This window comes from Mus caroli, unplaced genomic scaffold, assembly GCF_978045245.1.
Source record: "Mus caroli unplaced genomic scaffold, Mus_caroli_1 scaffold_20, whole genome shotgun sequence".
Lineage (NCBI taxonomy): Eukaryota > Metazoa > Chordata > Mammalia > Rodentia > Muridae > Mus > Mus caroli.
The window spans coordinates 54,937,463-54,954,947 of NW_028227275.1; the positions used below are offsets into that span (position 1 = coordinate 54,937,463).

At 54.1% G+C, this 17,485-nt stretch overlaps 2 protein-coding genes across 3 annotated transcripts; both read left to right on the top strand.

The window, feature by feature from the left end:
• The first annotated feature begins 311 nt into the window (after window positions 1–311).
• Window positions 312–6,386, top strand: LOC110285561 (coiled-coil and HOOK domain protein 88B). The gene is made up of 15 exons (XM_085833981.1): window positions 312–371; window positions 670–824; window positions 964–1,075; window positions 1,153–1,222; window positions 1,302–1,360; window positions 1,449–1,532; window positions 2,234–2,377; window positions 2,494–2,642; window positions 2,751–2,832; window positions 2,970–3,128; window positions 3,597–3,743; window positions 3,905–4,016; window positions 4,170–4,306; window positions 4,389–5,531; window positions 6,191–6,386. The coding sequence occupies exons 1-15, from the start codon at window positions 312–314 to the stop codon at window positions 6,236–6,238; spliced, it is 2,661 nt and encodes an 886-aa protein (XP_085690107.1). The 3' UTR covers window positions 6,239–6,386.
• A 975-nt stretch (window positions 6,387–7,361) lies between these two features.
• LOC147000197 (coiled-coil domain-containing protein 88B-like) lies at window positions 7,362–14,046 on the top strand. 2 transcript variants are annotated; one of them, XM_085833993.1, is made up of 14 exons: window positions 7,362–7,542; window positions 7,928–8,055; window positions 8,126–8,243; window positions 8,495–8,590; window positions 8,668–8,808; window positions 9,261–9,517; window positions 9,808–9,951; window positions 10,124–10,310; window positions 10,413–10,558; window positions 10,758–10,856; window positions 11,049–11,073; window positions 11,723–11,929; window positions 12,069–12,137; window positions 13,556–14,046. In XM_085833993.1, the coding sequence occupies exons 1-14, from the start codon at window positions 7,474–7,476 to the stop codon at window positions 13,988–13,990; spliced, it is 2,121 nt and encodes a 706-aa protein (XP_085690119.1). In that variant the 5' UTR covers window positions 7,362–7,473; the 3' UTR covers window positions 13,991–14,046. The 2 variants fall into 2 exon arrangements, with proteins under 2 accessions (XP_085690119.1, XP_085690120.1); XM_085833994.1 differs by having other exon boundaries at window positions 11,049–11,215; window positions 13,556–13,734.
• Window positions 14,047–17,485: the final 3,439 nt, after the last annotated feature.

Genomic DNA, 17,485 nt, shown 5'->3' on the forward strand with positions numbered 1-17,485 from the left:
CTCTCTTGCCCACGAGAGAAAAGGTCTTCCCATTATTCCCATGGAGTCAGGAACCCTGTAGGCCTCCCCTCAGCTACCTTACAGCTTTGTAGCTAGTCTTACCTTATCTGAGACCCAGGGAAGATGTGTGTGTGTGTGTGTTTGCGTGTATGTGCTGAGACACGATTCGCAGCCCTGCAGAACCCCGGAAGAAGGAAGCTGTACAGGGTCTGTGGCTGGGCCTCTGGGATCCCCCAGTCGGGGACTTCCTCTTCCTCTCAGAGCAGGTGTAGCTGCCACAGCGTGACAGGGACTACACCCTGACCCCCAACATGGAGGGGGCCAAGGGGCCCAGGCTCAGAGGCTTCCTGAGTGGGAGTCTGGCCACCTGGGTGAGGGTCAGGTGGGAAAGGAAGAGAGTGTGGGGCAGACTGAGGGCTGGCGGAGGAGGGGCTGGGTGTATAGCATCAGCAGGCAGAGGAGGGGGAGGGGGAGCGGGTCTGGGAACTGGGGCAGGAGGCATTCAGGGGCACTGGTGAAGTGTGTGTGTGTGTGTGTGGGTGGGTGGGTGGTGATAGTGGGAATCGTAGAGTGTTTTGGGACAGATCAGGGACTCAGGATGAGTTTACTAGTTGGAGGTGGTGGTGGGGAGTTTCTACCTGTTTAGCTGACTTCTATTTGTTTCCACAGGCACTGGGACTGGCTGGGCTGGTGGGGGAGGCAGAAGAATCATCGGGGGGAACAGAGGAGGAGGAGGAGGAAGAGGAAGAGGGGGCTCTTTGTACAGAGAAGAGATTCCTGCGGCTGATCGATGGAGCCTTACTCCTTCGGGTGCTGGGCATCATGTAAGTGACATGGGGAAGTTGAGTTGGGGGGGGGGGCTGTGAACAGTGGGAGGAGCCTGAGGGTGGAGGGCAAGGCCTGTCTGGGTTGTGGGGAGGTCCTCAAGCCAACCTCTCACCCATGTTCCCTGGGCGATCATAGTGCTCCCAGTTCTCGAGGAGGACTTCGGATGGCCAGGGGCCGTGATGGTCCTGCAGCCTGTCGGATGTGGAACCTCTGTCATCTATGGGGGCGACTGAGGGATTTCTACCAGGTAAAGCATTGGGAAGACCAGACAGGAGGCCCAGCAGCCCCTGTGAAGGTGTCTTTCTTAGTGTTGGCCTATTCTAGGAAGAGCTACAGCTGCTGATCCTGTCACCACCTCCAGACCTCCAGACAATGGGGTGTGACCCCTTCTCAGGTGCTGCTTCCTCCCCACCCTCTGTCCTCTGTCCCTGCCCCATGTCCCTCTTTAACCCTTTGTGGCTTGTGCCCAGCAGAAGAGTCAGTGGATGAGCTGGAAAGCATCCTTCGGCTGTTGCTGGGGGCCTCAGTGCAGGTGAAGAGGGGATGGGAGAAGAGAATGGAGTTCTGACAGGAGGCGGGGCCTCTGTGTGCCAGCTTTGGGCCTTCTCTGTCCACCACAGTGTGAACACCGGGAGCTCTTCATCCGTCACATCCGGGGCCTCAGCCTTGACGTCCAGAGCGAGCTGGCTGGTGCAATCCAGGAGGTACTGACGGCAGCGATACAGTCCAAGGGCTTGATTGGGTTCATTTTCTCTGCCAGCTGAAGAATTAAATGGCAGGGAAAAATCTGAAGCGCAGCAGGTGGCAGCAGAGAGAGCTCTTGCACAGCAGACAGAAACAGCAGTTAGGAGAGGCGGTTAAGGAGGGTGAGCAAGCACACATGCCGCAGACACACAGAGAACAAGGCTCTGCTTTGCATAAGCAGGGCTCGGGAAGCCAAAAACAAACAAACAAACAAAACAAAAAACAAAAACAAAAACAGCCCCTCCCTCCAAACCAAACAAACCCGGTCTCCTCTGGAGGCCTGTGTTTTTAAAGACTCTGAGAAGTTGAGTTGGGGGCGGGGGCTCTTCCTCACCCTATTTTCTCTGGTCAGAGACTGTTGTGTGACATGTCCTCATCAGGCCTTGAACTTGTTGAGCCAGTACGTCAGCAGGGGTCCACTAGTGGGTGGCAAAAGCTGCCAGGCTTTTGTCTTAAGTCAGCAGGTTGAGGAGGAAGCTGGCCATCTTGGAAGAGCTTTGCCACCTCTTCCATGTCATGGCCACTCTTCCTGTCTGTCTGTCTACCAGGAATTATGTCTAACTCTTGATCTCTAGGTACTGTGGTGGGTGGCACAGGGGATTGTTGCTACCCCTGAAGCCACCTTCACCTCCTTTTGATGTATTGCTCTCTGTGCCCTCAGGCGACCCAACCTGGTGCTGGTGTGGTACTGGCTCTGGCTGGACCAGAATCCGGAGAGCTCGTGGCTGAGGAGCTAGAGATGCAGTTACGGAGCCTGACAGGGATAATGTCCAGGCTGGCGCGGGAGCGCGATCTGGGGGCACAGGTAGGGGACAGGCAGGGGCGAGAGGGCTGTCATAACCCAGAACGATCTTGTTGGGATCGGAGGCCCGATGTGCAAGGTTTGGGAAGATGCTTCTTTGACCTTTGACTTCCTGCTAGCGGTTGGCTGAACTGCTGCTAGAGCGGGAGCCAGCCCACTTGCTGCTGCCAGAGGCTCCTGCTAATGCGTCTGCGGAGGGGGTCTCGCACCATCTGGCTCTGCAGCTGACCAATGCCAAGGCCCAGCTGAGACGCCTGAGGCAGGAGGTGTGAGTGTCTGAAGGCTGGGGAAGGGGTCAGTGGGATCTGGATGAGTCCCCAGCCCCCAGGTGTGACTCTGCAGCTGGCAGACACCCCCCATCATCCCATCCCTCCAGGGAGGAGAAGGCTGAGCAGCTGCTGGACTCCCAGGCCGAGGTGCAGGGCTTGGAGGCTGAAATTCGAAGGCTCCGGCAGGAGGTGCGGTCCAACGTCTTCCCCCACACACACCACCCTCCGCCATTGTCCCCTCTTCATTGTGGTCCTATTGCTTCTTGCGATTCCTCACCCCTCTGTCCCGTGGCTCGCTAATCCTAGTTCCACACCATATGGCCCAGACCCAGGCGCTGTCCGCACAAGCCAAGCGCGCAGAGCTCTACCGCGAGGAGGCAGAGGCACTGAGGGAGCGGGCCGGCCGCCTGCCACGCCTGCAGGAAGAACTGCGGCGCTGTCGCGAGAAGCTTCAAGCTGCAGAGGTCTTCAAGGGTCAGCTGGAGGTGAGGTGGGGGCGGGGCTGGAGGCGGAGTATTTGGTGGGTGTGGTCTGGAGGCGGGGCGTGTAGGAGGGGTCTGGCCAAGAGAAGAGTGGGTCTAGCCTTGCCTGGGAAATCGTGATAGCTGGGTGAAGCGGGTGAGGATACAGCAGGTGAAGTCTGGGACAAGCTCTTTAGGATGGGCGGATGTAAGGGAGAAGAGGAGAAGACTTGAAGAGACGGATGGGGCCATGGGTACAATAGGGAAGTCAGCAGTGAGACCCCACCAAGTAGCTGTACCGATGAGTGGGGTCTAGAGAGATATGGCCTTGGAAGGCTTCTCCTTGGGGTACCTGGGGAGACCTTGAAGAGAGTTGCAGTGGGAGGTAGAGAAAGAGGCAGGGTGTGAAGCTGTCCCAGGGGAAGGAATCTGGAACTGCCAGGCTCTGAGCATAAAGATTTTCATCAAGGATCCTCCTGGCTTTCCCACCAGGAGGAGCGGGTCCTTTCCGAGGCCTTGGAGGCCTCGAAGGTCTTGCTGGAGGAACAGCTGGAGGTTGCCCGAGAGCGCTCAGCCAGGCTGCATGAGACCCAGAGGGAGAACCTCCTGCTGCGCACGCGGTTGGGCGAGGCCCATGCGGTGAGCTAGGCTGACCTGTCCATCGTCGTCCCTGGTTCTCCATGACTCTAATGATGCCCAAGGTTTCTCTAAGTGATTCCTGTAGTATGTTGGGATATTCAGACTTGCACATTTGGCCTGGACCCGATGAACAAGGTACTGACCTATTTTTCCACACCCAGGACCTGGACTCTCTGCGGCATCAGCTGGAGCAGCTGGTAGACGAGAACGTGGAGCTGGAGCTGGAACTTCAGAGGAGTCTGGAGCCGCCGCCCCCAGGCTCCCCTGGGGAGGGTGAGTTAGGCCTAGGGTAAGGGCAAGGATGGGGGTGAAGGCAGGCTCTCTGAGTGGGGAGGACTTGTTTTCAAGTCCTTACTAAGTCTCTTGAGAGGTGTTGGGGTGGGAGTCAGAGAGGGCGGACAGAGTTTGACTTGGTCATGTCTCCAGCCTCCCTACCCGGAACAGCACCCTCACTGCAAGATGAGGTGAGGGAAGCAGAGGCCGGGAGGCTAAGGGCAGTGGAACGGGAGAACCGGGAGCTTCGAGGCCAACTACAGAAGCTTCGGGCACAGCTTGGCAGCCAGGTTGGTCCCTCCGGTATCCTGATCCTCACTGCTTCCCACCCACAGCCTTCTAATAACCCCGTTCTCTCTCATATGTCCTCAGCACCCTCTGCTGGAGGAGCAGAGGGAGGAGAACTCCAGGGATCCAGCAACTCCCCCGGCCCTCGATCCCGGCCCCCAAAGCCCCGCTTGCCAGATAGGAGGCGAAGGCTCTGAATCTTTGGACCTGCCTTCTCCAGCATCATACTCTGACATCACAAGGTCACCCGAGTGTTCTCAGGCACCTGATTTACACCCAGAGTTGGAGAGACCTTTCCAGATGGTATCTCAGGATCCCCAGACCTCAGACCAAGCTCCCCAAGAATCAGACCCTACTGTGGAGACACATCAGTCCCTGGAGAAGTCTGGTCATAGAGTCTCTCTCCAGAGTCCCATTGTCTGGGACCCACCACAGGGTCCAGAGATCAGAATTGAAGTGCAGGAGTTGCTAGGAGAGACTGGAAGCAGGGAGGCTCTCCAAGGGGAGTTGGTACACAAGGCCCAGGTCCTAAAACAAGAAAGCCCCAAATGCAGGCCCAGATCTGCTGAGCTCACCCCCCGGGAGCCTCTGAAGGACCAGAAGCCCCTGGATCGGGAACTAGAACTATCCAAGCAACAGACAGAGACAGGAGGGCATGAACAGAGGCCCAAGGGGTTGGAGAGTAAACTGGGCCCTCAGAAACCACAGCAGACATCAGAAGGGGCGCCTGATGCCTGGTCCAGGGAGGAGCCAGCCCCGGGGGAGACCCTGGTCAGTGCTATCCCAGAGGAGCAGGCCCTCAGAGATGAGGTAGCACAACTAAGGAGAGAGGTTGCAGGCCTTGAGGTTAAACTGCAAGCCCAAGCCCAAAGACTGGAGGCCCGAAGTGCAGAGGCTCTCTGCCTCTCTGAGGAGCTGGCCCAAGCTCGCAGAACAGAGGCGGAGGCCCATCAGGAGGCAGAGGCCCGGGCCCGGGAGCAGGCCCGTCTGCGTGAAGCAGTGGATACAGCTAGCCTGGAGCTGGAGGCTGCATCTCGTGAGAGGGAGGCCCTGGCAGAGGCACTAGCAGCAGTTGGCAGGGAGCGAAGGCAGTGGGAACGTGACGGGCCCAGGCTGCGGGCTCAAGTTGAGGCTGCCGAGCAGCAGGTGCAGGCTCTGGAGAGCCAGGTCCGCTGTCATCTGGAGGAAGCTGAGAGGGAACATGTGGAGAAGCAAGCCCTTCGGGAGGTATGTGGGGTACAGCAGTGGGTCGGAAAATGAGGGCCTGGGACAGCTGCTGGGTTGTAATGGTGTGGGTTTCTTCACTGCACTGAGATGGGACAGAAGATAGAAAATCCAGCCCACTCCTGCTGTTGCAGGACACCTGATAGCCAGTCCTTGGTGGGGTTGGCAACAGGAAGGATTCACACTGCCAATTCTCTCATCTATCCTGCACTCCTGTTGTAGACTCTGTCCCTTTGCCCTGGCCCCTTCTTCCTGTATAAAACAGATACTGAGTCTTGCAGCACTCAGAGTCTATTAGCAGACCAGGATAATTGTGGAAAGTGCCTGACTCATACATGGCCAAGGCCTGCTGTAAGTGACCAAACAATAGCTCTCCAGGAGCCGGGGCTGGAGTCCATTCTGCAGTGAGCTTGCCTGGCACACACAGAGCATGCGCCATACCCAACCCCTATAAACTAGACATATGCTTTTCATTCCGGCACTCAGGATGCGGAGGCAGGAGGATTAGAAGTTCAAGGGCATTGTTTAGTTTGCTTTTCTATTGGAACTCAGAGCAGGAACCTGGAGACAGGAACTCACTGAGTGAAACAGAGGCCATGAAAGGGCTCTGCTTACTGACTCCTCACCATAGCTTATTCTCCTTCTTTTTTATACCTGTGCAGGGATGGTACCACCCACAGTGGGCTGGGTTCTCCTGCATTAATCATTAACCAAGAAAATGCCCCACAGACTTGCCTATTGACAGTGTGATGGAGGCACTTTCCCAGTTTCCTGTTCCCAGATGACTGCTTCTGTCAAGTTTACAGCACAGAGATCCTTGGCTGTATAATGAATTGGAGGGTATCCTGGGCTACATGAAACTGCCTAGAGAGAAAATGAAAAGAAAACATTCAGTAAAGATGAAGTGTGCCAGGTAGTGGTGGCACACGCCTTTAATTCCAGCCCTTGGGAGGCAGAGGCAGGCTGACCTCTGTGAGTTCAAGGTTAGCCTGGTCTACAAAGTGAGTTCTAGGACATCCAGGGCTGAACATAGAAACCCTGGATGTGGCATTGAAGGAGCTGCCTAGCAGAGCAGAGAAGGGATCCCGAGGCTTTTAAGTGGGCACAGAGGGTTCCCAGGCTTCGTGGATGGGCGCTTAGTAGGGCTATGGCTAGAACAGGGAGCAGGGAGCAGGCAGGGCCGCAGGTCTCCTCTTGGAACTGGACTATGGTTCTCATAGCTCTAAAAGCCCTAGTGGCCAGCTGGGCAGCAGAGCCTTATGGGAATTGTAGTTCTTTTCTTCCTCTTCCTCCTTTTCTTTCCCTTCTTTCTCCTCCTCTTCTTGATTTTTTTGAGACAAGGTTTCACAGTGTAGCCCTGCCTATCCGAACTTGCTCTGTAGACCAGGCTGGCCTTGAACCTGGCTCTGTCTCCCAAGTTTTGGGATTAAAAGTATGTGCTACCACTGCTAGCTGAATTTTAGTTTTTTTGTTTGTTTGTTTGTTTGTTTTGTTGTTTTTTCTTTGTTTTGTTTTGTTTTTTGTTGTTGTTGTTTGAGAGAATTCTAGTTTTTTAACCAGAGACTGTACCCACATCTGTTGGGAACTGCAGTGCACAGGGCAAGCTGTGGAGGGCCGTTGCTTAGGATGATGGCTCAACAGTCTTAGTTTTCAGAGGCAGGGTGTGGCTGGTGATTGGGCAGTGTCATCTTTATGTAGCTTTATCTTTCCAGGGTCCCCAGGAGTCAGAATGGTTTGGCCTTCCTCCCCTTTGCAGCTCACAGGTCAGAATTGGCCTTCCACCCCTGCCCTGGAATGGTGTGGCCCAACTGCCAAATGCCATACACCAACCTTTGCAGCCCTGCACCATGGTTAGGCCTGAGACTTCTGAGTTCCCGTTCTGATAGCTCTTGGTAGCCATACCTCTGTGGTGCTCTGCAGACCTGCCTCCACTGAGCCCCCGCACATGGCTGGAAAAGCAGCTGGCAGGGCTCATCACCCTCATGGGTACATTCGAAACCATGGGCTCAAAGAGGTGAAGCTGTTTGCATAGTGTGCATCTCTGACTCAGGTTTAGGCCCCCACCTCCACTCCTTTCATATCCATCCTACAAAGCTGTTGGCACGCCGCCTCCAGGTCTCTTAGACAAGGTCTCATATTGAGCTTAGGCCTCCTTATGAAGCCCAGGCTGGCCTTCTTTGCAGCCATCTTCCAATCTTAGCTTCTTGAGTGCTGGTGTTACAGATGTGAACCACGTATGCATTAAAGATAGGAACACGGAGACATTTGCCAGGGTAACTGGACGAGGCAGAGAGCAGGATAATCCCTTCTTGGCCCTGTCTCTAGCCTTCCTCTGTGTCTGGGAAGAGGAGTGCTCCCATCTTCAACCCACCTGCTCAGCCTGCTCCGCTTACCCACAGGAGCTAGAGAAGGCTGTGGTACGGGGCCAGGAACTGGGGGACCGGCTGGAGCATCTGCAGGAGGAGCTACAACAGGCAGCTTTGGAGCGTCAGAAGTTCCTTCAAGAACAGGAGAACCAGCACCAGAGGTGAGCACGGTGGCTGGAGGCAGAGATGGACAGAGAAGGAAGGACTGGGTGTTAAGGCTTCTCCTGGTAGGTACCAGCATCTGGAGCAGCGTCTGGAAGCTGAGCTGCAGGCAGCGTCTACCAGTAAGGAGGAGGCACTGATGGAGCTCAAGGCTAGAGCCCTGCAGCTGGAGGAGGAGCTGATTCAGGTAAAGCTGCCCTGGGGACTGAGGTGCTGCCCCCTTGCCCCAGCCTGGGGGTAGGCTGTCAGGGCTTCGGTCTTTCCTCTGGGTTGATGGATGGCTGCTCACCTCCTACCCTGGTGGGGCTGCTGCTTCTATTCCTTAAGTGAATGGGACCTCTTCTTGGGGTGACTGCTCTGCCTTTTGGTTTGGGCTCCAACACTTCCCTGTGTGTGTGAGGCACCTACGATTTGTGTCCCGGAACCTTGTCCCTGCAGCTGCGCCAGTACCCGGTGGATCTGGCAACTGGGGCGCGAGCTGGGCCTCGGACTGTGGAGACCCAGAACGGACGGCTCATCGAGGTGGAGCGAAATGTGAGTGACAGGCCGCGGGTTGCCCAGGGGATGGCAGGACTAGCGGCTTAGACACTGGTGATCTCCATTTCTGACAGAACGCCACACTGGTGGCTGAGAAGGCGGCTCTGCAGGGGCAGCTGCAGCACCTGGAGGGGCAGCTGGGGAGCCTGCAGGGACGTGCACAGGAGCTCCTGCTACAGAGTCAGCGGGCACAGGAGCACAGCAGTCGCCTGCAGGTGGGTGGCAGCCACCTTGTCCCCTGACTGTTAGTGTCGTTTCATGCCCTTTCCCCGGACTCCAGCCAATGGTCTCATCTGCTTCCACAGTGCTTTCTTCCTGACCTCGGCCATCGCAGGCTGTACCTTCCCCCTTTCCTTGCCTTCAGAATCCACGGCTGCACCCACTCCCGTTCCTCATCACCTTAGCATCTCAGCCTCCTCCCCCACACTAGCTGTTAGTCCTCACCCCTTCCCTGTCCTTTACCCATGTGTCCCATCCCTGGTTTGGGTCTCTTGCATGGCCCCACCACCATGATGCCCCTCTACTGCTTTTAACCTTTGCCTGTTCTTCAGCTGTGCTCAGCTTCCTCCATAGCTGTCCTCTGCCCCCTACGGTCTCGGGCCATGCCCCGCATTCCTTGTGGGCTGGGTGCCCCACTGCACTGGTCCTCCCCACCTTCTCACCTTAGGCTGAAAAGTCAATGATGGAGATGCAGGGTCAGGAGCTGCATAGGAAGCTGGGGGTGCTAGAAGAGGAGGTGCGGGCAGCAAGACAGGCCCAGGAGGAGACCCGAGGGCAGCAGCAGGCTCTGCTTCGGGACCATGAGGCCTTGGTGCAGCTGCAGCGACGGCAGGAGACGGAGCTGGAGGGACTGTTGGTGAGGCACCGAGATCTCAAGGCCAATATGCGAGCATTGGAGCTGGCCCACCGTGAACTTCAGGGCCGGTGAGTCTCCCCAAATGCCCCACTTCTCTCCCCGGCATGCTTACTTGCCCGTCTTCCTCAGCAGGTCTGACCCAAGGGGATATTCCATACTCCGAGTATCTATCCTATTGCTCCTCTCTTGGGGGTCTGGGGTCCTCAACTTTGAGGCTGTAAATGGTGTTCTGCCTTGGGGCTTTGCTGGGATGTGGTGTTTATGCTTAGGAGGTGTCAGACTTTCAGTTCCCCACAATGCAGTGCCTACTTGTCAAGGCTGCAGCCCTTGCAGTCCTTTGATCCCCTTGTTCATACAGGCATGAGCAGTTGCAGGCCCAACGGGCCAATGTGGAAGCACAAGAGGTAGCCCTACTGGCAGAGCGTGAGCGCCTGATGCAGGATGGACATCGGCAGCGGGGCCTGGAGGAGGAGCTGCGGAGACTTCAGAATGAGCACGACAGGTACTGGCCCTGGTGCAGCCCTGACCCCCCACCCCCACCCCCAGGTCAGCATTCCCACAGGTGAAGCGGGTTAGGGTGGGTTCGTCACTGCCCCTGAATGTCCTGCATCTCCTCCTCTCTGTGGGTGTGGCCTTCCTGGCTTCTGGGTGAGCAGTTGTCTTTGCCTCCAAAGAGCTCAGATGCTACTGGCTGAGGTGTCCCGGGAGCGAGGGGAGCTCCAAGGTGAACGCGGGGAGCTGCGGAGCCGCCTGGCGAGGCTGGAGCTGGAGCGCGCACAACTTGAGATCCAGAGCCAGCAGCTGCGTGAGTCCAACCAGCAGTTGGACCTGAGTGCCTGTCGTCTGACCACACAGTGTGAGGTGTGGCACAGTGTTGTGGGCAGCCTGGGGCAGCCAAGGGAGGCAAGCCAAGCTGGACAGTCTCGAGTCGGGTATTCATCCGGCCCTTGCTGCTGCCCGCAGCTTCTAACCCAGCTTCGCAGCGCGCAGGAGGAGGAGAACAGGCAGCTGTTAGCCGAGGTCCAGGCCCTAAGCCGGGAGAACAGGGAGCTGCTGGAGCGCAGCCTGGAGAGCCGCGACCATCTGCATCGAGAGCAGCGAGAGTACCTGTGAGCATGCTCAGGGACAAGTTCCTCGGGGAGCCCCAGTTCTCCCCACCTCCCACCCCACCCCCACTACGCCCCCAGGTCCAAGAGAAAAGTCCCATAGAGTAGTCTTACCTGCAATGGGGTGGCCCCCGAGTTACACCTGCTTCTTCCAGGGCTTTGCCAGGATTTCTCTGAACTCATTCTCTCTTCTTCCTATCAGGGACCAGCTTAATGCCTTGCGCCGGGAGAAACAGAAGCTGGTGGAGAAAATCATGGACCAGTACCGTGTGCTAGAACCTGGGCCCCTACCCCGTACCAAGTGAGGCCCCACCTTCTGGAAATGGGATCCTGCTAACCTTTGCCCTGTTCCACCCTCTGACCCCTCAGCTCCCCAAAAGCCAGGCTGGGGTGCAGGTCTTAGTAAGGGTTTGCCTGACCCTTTTCATTCCCTGATATGATTCTTCTCTCCTTCCCTTCTTCCTTATCCCTTCTTATGCCCTCTTGCCCCCAGGAAGGGCAGCTGGCTGGCAGACAAGGTGAAGAGGCTCATTCGGCCCCGGCGGGAGGGGGCCCTCCACGGGGGGCCACGCCTGGGGGCCGATGGGGCTGGCAGCACGGAAAGCTTGGGGGGCCCCCTGGAGACGGAGCTCCCTGAGGGCAGGGAGGCAGATGGGACAGGTGGGTCTGAGGGTCTGGTGACCAGGATGTCCCTATTCCATGTCTCCCACCTTGGCATCTGCTGTACTGTCTGGCGTGCACTTGTGCTTCCCTGCCACCTGCCTCCACCTGTCTTGATGCTGATGGCTGCTCTCTGCTCCAGGACTGCAGAGTCCCTTGCCTGGGCTCCTCTTTTCTGCCTGTATTGCCATCTCCCCATTTCTACACAACCCACAGTAACACCTAAGACCTCAGAGCAGCAAGGCACCTTAGAGAAAGATTATTTATGCTTGATGGTGGTACAGAAGGAAACTGAGGGCCAGGGAGCATGGGGGTGCCTTGCCCAAGGCTCCATAGTAAATTTGTGTGCGCCAGCAGTACATTGGCCAGGCCCATGGGCCAGATCTCTTCCCGCTTACGCTCTGCTCTTCTTTCTACCCTGTGTAACCTCACCCACTGGCTCTTTGCTTGCCTGGCCCCTTCCTATACTTGGGTGACCCTTCTCCCCCACACATGTGCCTCTCACAGGGTCCTCGTCACCAGCACCCATGCGCCGCGCCCAGAGCTCTCTCTGCTTGGGAGATGAGACCCTGGCAGGTGGGCAGCGGCGAAGACTCAGCTCCCGGTTCCCTGGGGGGCGAAGCTCTGCGTCATTTAGTCCAGGGGACACCCCAAGGCAGCGGTTCAGACAGCGAAGACCTGGCCCCCTGGGGGCACCCAGTGCCCACAGCAAAGGTGAGATATAGAGTCCCTGAATCTAAGTTCCCATTATCGGGTGGACTCAGCATTTGGGAGAGTCATTCCTCTTAGTCTCTATATGCCTTGCCCATCACTGCCTGGCACTGTGGCCCAGTGGCTGCCTTTCGATCCCTAGGATCTGGTGTGGAATGGGATGGCTCCATTAAGACCCTCTCGGAGCATGAAGCAGATGACACTGGAGAGGGTAAGTGGGGGTTGTGTGCCCCATCTGGGGTCCCCAGCAAGTCTCACTTACCAGTTCTCTCTTCTGATGAGGAAGGGTTCTTTACCAAACACCAGCTGGTATGCTCCTGGGGAGATGGCAGGGAACATTCTGGTGTAGGGAGGCAGACAGCAAATACTGCCTGAAAATAATCACTGTCTGCAACAGCCAGGACTGACAGTAGTACAATTTGAACAGGGCATGGGTGGTACATGCTGGTCATCCCAGAAGCGGGGAGGCTGAGATAGAAGGATGACAAATTCAAGACCAGCCTAGACTTGGTGGCAAGACCCTGTCTTAAGGGGAAAAAAGGAAACGCAATGTGAGCTACGTGTGTATTCTTTTTTCTTTTTAGTAATCCTGTCAGAAACATAAAGAGAGATAGGTACAGCGATTTTAATGACATGACTCATTTAGCTCTGTCTTCCTAAATGATTACTGCTTTCAATGTGTAGTCAGTGCAAAAAACTACAAATGAGATTTTCTTTTTAAATTTATTTTTTTGAGGCAGAGAGTCTCACTGTGCAGTCTGGTTGACTTAGAACTTACTATGTAGACTAGGCCAGCCTCAAACTAACAAAGATCTGCCTGCCTCTGCCTCACGAATGCTGGGATTAAAGACACGACTCACATTCCCAGTTCTAGGATTGAAGCTACGCCTGACTTATTCCTTCTTTCCTTTCCTTTCCTTTCCTTTCCTTTCCTTTCCTTTCCTTTCCTTTCCTTTCCTTTCCTTTCCTTTCCTTTCCTTCCCTTCCCTTCCCTTCCCTTCCCTTCCCTTCCCTTCCCTTCCCTTCCCTTCCCTTCCCTTCCCTTCCCTTCCCTTCCCTTCCCTTCCCTTCCCTTCCCTTCCCTTCCCTTCCCTTCCCTTCCCTTTCCTTTCCTTTCCTTCCCTCTTTCTTTCTTTTTTGAGACAGGGTCTTGTTATATAGTCTATAATAGCCTAGCTCACAGTGTAGCCCAGGCTGGACTATTTGTGGCAATCCTCCTGCCTCAACCTTCTTAGTCCTGGGATAATAGTTTGTGTGCCATCACACTCATTATTTTTTCATACTAAGTTTTTAAAGTCTAGCAAGCACTTCACACACAAGCATATAGCAGTTTGGGCTAGCAGAGGCTCAGCCCCAGCCTGATAGGAGGCTATAATGCTGGGAAAGAAGTAAGTGTGTGCGTGTGCGTGTGCGTGTGTGTGTGTGGTTTTTTTGAAAGGCCACACTGGGATTTGAGTGGGGGCACTGTTTAAGGACAGGCTTCAAAGAGGAACCTCAAGCTGAGCCGAAGGACAGCTTGGAGGCAGGCTAGAACAGGGAGGTGGGGACAGAAGGTTTGTGGTCCCATGGGCTGCCTTGACTGCTGGCCATCTTTCTGGGAGGAAACTTGATCCCAATCTTTCTCTCCAGCCCTCCAGGAGCAGAAACCGGAGAAACAGTTCCTTACCCCTTCCCTCAGCCAGTGATTCTGTGGGGACAGACGGCTTAGACGTGCAGCCTTCTTCCCATTGTAGGGTCAGTGGGGCTCCCAGGCAGCCCAAGAGCCGGGGAACCAGGGGGCCCCAAGAAGACCCCTTGGACAAAGAGGCCTGGGCTCTCAGATCCCCCACAGCCTATATTGGGGCTCTGAGAAGGAGCTGGGATGAGGCTGTGGATAGGGGAGATGACTGGTCTGAACAGGGAGCTCCTGGCCAGGGCTCTTGCTCTGAAGTACAGCCATCACTGAGGAGACGATCCCTGGGAGACTCCCCAGCTGAAGACGGCTGGCAAGAGTGGGCAAGAAAACCCTCTGCCAGGTCTAGATGGGGAGCTAAGGCCCATTCCCTGGGAACAGGCCTGGGCTGATATCTGAGCATTGTCTGGGACACGAGGGAAAGAAGAATAAAGCTGAAACCCCTTGAAACTGGGTTCTGTGTCTGCTGGCTGCTTGTGGGAGACTGGAGGTGCTGGGGACGTCCATCGCTGTGGGCTTCTGTAGCCAGGGAGCCATGCCTGGACCAGGCAGCAAAAGGAATCATAGTGTGGCCATTTGGCCTTGTGAAAACCTGCATGAGCTGGCCAGGTAACCAGCCAATGGGGGCAGGGCCTGCGTAGGCATTTAACAGCGGATGAGATCTGGGGTCTGGGATATGAGAACAGTGAACTTAGTTGGCCTGACCCTGCCTCTCAGGGCACTTTTCTCTCTCCACATCTCCCAACCTCCTCATCTTCCCCCACCCAACCGTTTTGGAGTTGAGCCCTACCTCAGGGAGCTCACAGTCTGGTTTCTATAAGAGGTGGTATGGCACATCTCTGAGCTGAGTCTCCAGGATGATAAAGGGGAACTGATACAGCTTTAGTTGTCAATTTGACACCTGGGAAGAGGAAACCTAACAGAGAAATTGTCACCATCTGATTGGCATACGGGAGTGTCTACAGAGGTATTCTCTTGATTGATGTAGGATGGCTCAGGCCACTGTGATGCTACGTCCCTAGGCAGGTGATCCTGGGCTGTATAAAAAAAGCTAGCAGAGAGCCTGGAGATATGGCTCAATAGTTGAGAGCACTCACTGCTCTTCTGCAAGGCCCACATTGGGCAGCTCACAGCTTTCTGTAACTCCAGCTCTAGGGAATGCCTCTGGCTTCCATGATCACCAGTTAAAAATAATAAAAATCTTGAAAGAAAAAAAGAAAGAAAGAGAGAGAGAGAGAGAGAGAGAGAGAGAGAGAGAGAGAGAGAGAGAGAGAAAGAAAGAAAGAAAGAAAGAAAGAAAGAAAGAAAGAAAGAAAGAAAGAAAGAAAAAAGAAAGAAAGAAAAGGCAGCCAAGCAAGGCAGAGGAAGCAAGTGAACAAGCAGTGTCCCTCCACAGTCTCCACTCCAGTTCCTGCTGGGACAATTCTGTAATTTTGGTTTCTTTGAAAACCACAGAAATATTATGCGAATGTATTTGTGCGATATGGGGCAGAGAGTTCCTGAGACTGTGTGACTTTTGGAATTCTGGAGTTCTCAAAGGGTATATAAACAAACACTAGGAGAGGCTACGTGGGTTGAGAGGCTACGTGGGTTGTTAAGTCGTGTGCACAAAGAAGAAACAAGAAGAAATTAGATAACCTGATGGTGAAGATCAAACTTGCACCAAGGAACTGGACACCCCTAGTCAGCAGGAAGTCTAACAATAATGTCTCCCTCCTTTCTCTCCTTGGCTTTCTTCAGGGATCTCTTTCCTTTTCCCTCTATCCTTTTTTCTCTCTTACCCTGTGTTAGGAAATTGAAAGGGTGGGAGAAAAGGGGTGAAGAAGAGTGGAAGAAAAACCCCACAAAGTAGCAAAAGACAGCTACAAGTTCCTACCTCCATGTTCTTGCCTTGGCTTGGCTTGCCAGCTAAAACTCTTTTCCCCACAAGTTACTTTTTGCCAGAGTATTTTGTTTTAAATCATAGCCACAGAGAAGCAAACTACTATAGAAGGTGATGGACCATGTGGCTTTCATGCCATCGCGTGCTCAGAGCTTAAGGAACTGTTCTGGGAACTTGGAAGACCACAGTGAGAGCAGTGCAGACCATGGCTTGTGAAGTTTCAGAGTTTGTCAGGGTTATCCATATGATGTATTTGAAATAAGAATCAGTAGAAGTGATCTGGGCTGTGGTGGCGCACACCTTTGATTCCAGCACCCAGGAGGCAGAGGCAAAGTCTTGTGGGAAATGTTTCTCAGGGTCACCACACAGACGCTGTGGCCAAGTGGGGGCCAAGGCTGCATCTTAAGCTGTCAATCAAACTTGGCAAACAATGTGTAAGAGGCTCCCAAATGGTTCTGGTTTCAAAGGCCTGGAAGGGTCATGGAGAACAGCTGAGGCTTGGTACTATATAGCAAGGTCAGAGTCCCAGAAGGGGGCCAGGAGGTCTGTGGTGAAGGTCCAGTTTCAGTCGCAGTGGGGAACTCAGGATCTGGGAGATGCCAGGGATGTGGGACAAATGCTAAGGACAGCAGCAGTTGTGGAAAGGAGTTGACTCAAGCCTTCAAGACAAGCCATGTGTTCTGTGGATGGCAGGCTAGCAGAGCAGAGCAGCTTCAGTGATTTGAGGCCAGAAGAGCATTCGTGAGCCCCACATGCTGGGTACTGACTCTGCTATCACTACCACATGGTGGCTCAAAAACCATCTATAATGGAATCTGATGACCTCTTCTGGGGTGTCTGAAGATACCTACAGTGTACTCATATAAATAAAATAAAGAAATCTTAAAGTATGTCAGTATTTTAGACTTTACAGTAGCCCACATTTAAGAGACTAGATTTTTAAAAAAAGATAATATAGACTATCCAGTTATTGGTTTTTTTGTTTGTTTTTTGTTTGTTTTGTTTTTTGAGACAGGGTTTCTCTGTGTAGCCCTGGCTGTCCTGGAACTCACTCTGTAGACCAGGCTGGCCTCGAACTCAGAGATCCACCTGCTTCTGCCTCCCGAGTGCTGGGATTAAAGGTGTGTGCTACCTATTTAAAATATTGGGATGCTAGCATGAGACCTTAAGGACAAATAAGAAAGGAACGGCTATGCTTTAACAGAGACAAGCTGATGGGGTGAAATGTCATAGTTCTTTTGTCAAACTAGACACCTAGGAAGAGGGAACCTCACAGCTGAGAGACTGCTTCCAGCAGATGGGCCAATGGGCATATTTGTGGAGGCATTTTCTTGATTGCAAATTGATTATAGGAAGGCCTAAGTCACTGTGGGTGATACATCCCTAGCTAGATGGGCTTGGGTTATGTAATAAAGCTAGCTGAAAAAAAAAATCAAGGCATGAAAGTCAGTAAGCAGTGCTCCTCATAAGCAGTGCTCCTCATAAGCAGTGCTCCTCATAAGCAGTGCTCCTCCATGGTCTCTGCTTCAGTTCTGATCTCCAGGTTCCAGCCTTGAGTTCCTGCCTTGACTTCCCTCAGTTATGGATTGTAACCTGCAAACCAAATAACCGCCCCTTCCCCAAGCTGCTTTAAGTCAGAACGTTTTATCACAGCAACAAAGAAGCAAACGAATACAGGGACAATTAGGCTGGGTGGCAGGATGTGAGTCAGGGCACCCGAGGCTGCCCCAGGGAGGGTGGGGCTCCCTGGGAAAGGTGGAGTGGGGTCCTTGAGCAATCAGCCCTGCAGGCTCCCTCTTTAATTCTTTTTGAAATTACATTTATTTTATATTATGCCATATGTTTGCACTGTATGTAGGTGCAGGCACTTAGATCTTAGGGTAGCTTGTGGAAGTCGGTTCTTTCTTTTTACCATGTGGGAGGGAACTAGGCATCCAAGTCAGATGGTCTCCTTTGGGGCAAAAGCAACTTTACCCATGTAAAGTGACTTCCTGTTTCTGAAGTG

Bases quoted from the DNA above. Each gene is read 5' to 3' on its own strand.
- LOC110285561 (XM_085833981.1), top strand. From the start codon at position 312: ATGGAGGGGGCCAAGGGGCCCAGGCTCAGAGGCTTCCTGAGTGGGAGT. The intron at 1,361-1,448 runs GTGAAGAGGGGA...TGTCCACCACAG, and splicing joins TGCTGGGGGCCTCAGTGCAG to TGTGAACACCGGGAGCTCTT. The intron at 2,378-2,493 runs GTAGGGGACAGG...ACTTCCTGCTAG, and splicing joins AGCGCGATCTGGGGGCACAG to CGGTTGGCTGAACTGCTGCT.
- LOC147000197 (XM_085833993.1), top strand. From the start codon at position 7,474: ATGGCTGGAAAAGCAGCTGGCAGGGCTCATCACCCTCATGGGTACATT. The intron at 9,518-9,807 runs GTGAGTCTCCCC...TTGTTCATACAG, and splicing joins CACCGTGAACTTCAGGGCCG to GCATGAGCAGTTGCAGGCCC. The intron at 11,074-11,722 runs GTGAAGAGGCTC...TGCCTCTCACAG, and splicing joins GCAGCTGGCTGGCAGACAAG to GGTCCTCGTCACCAGCACCC.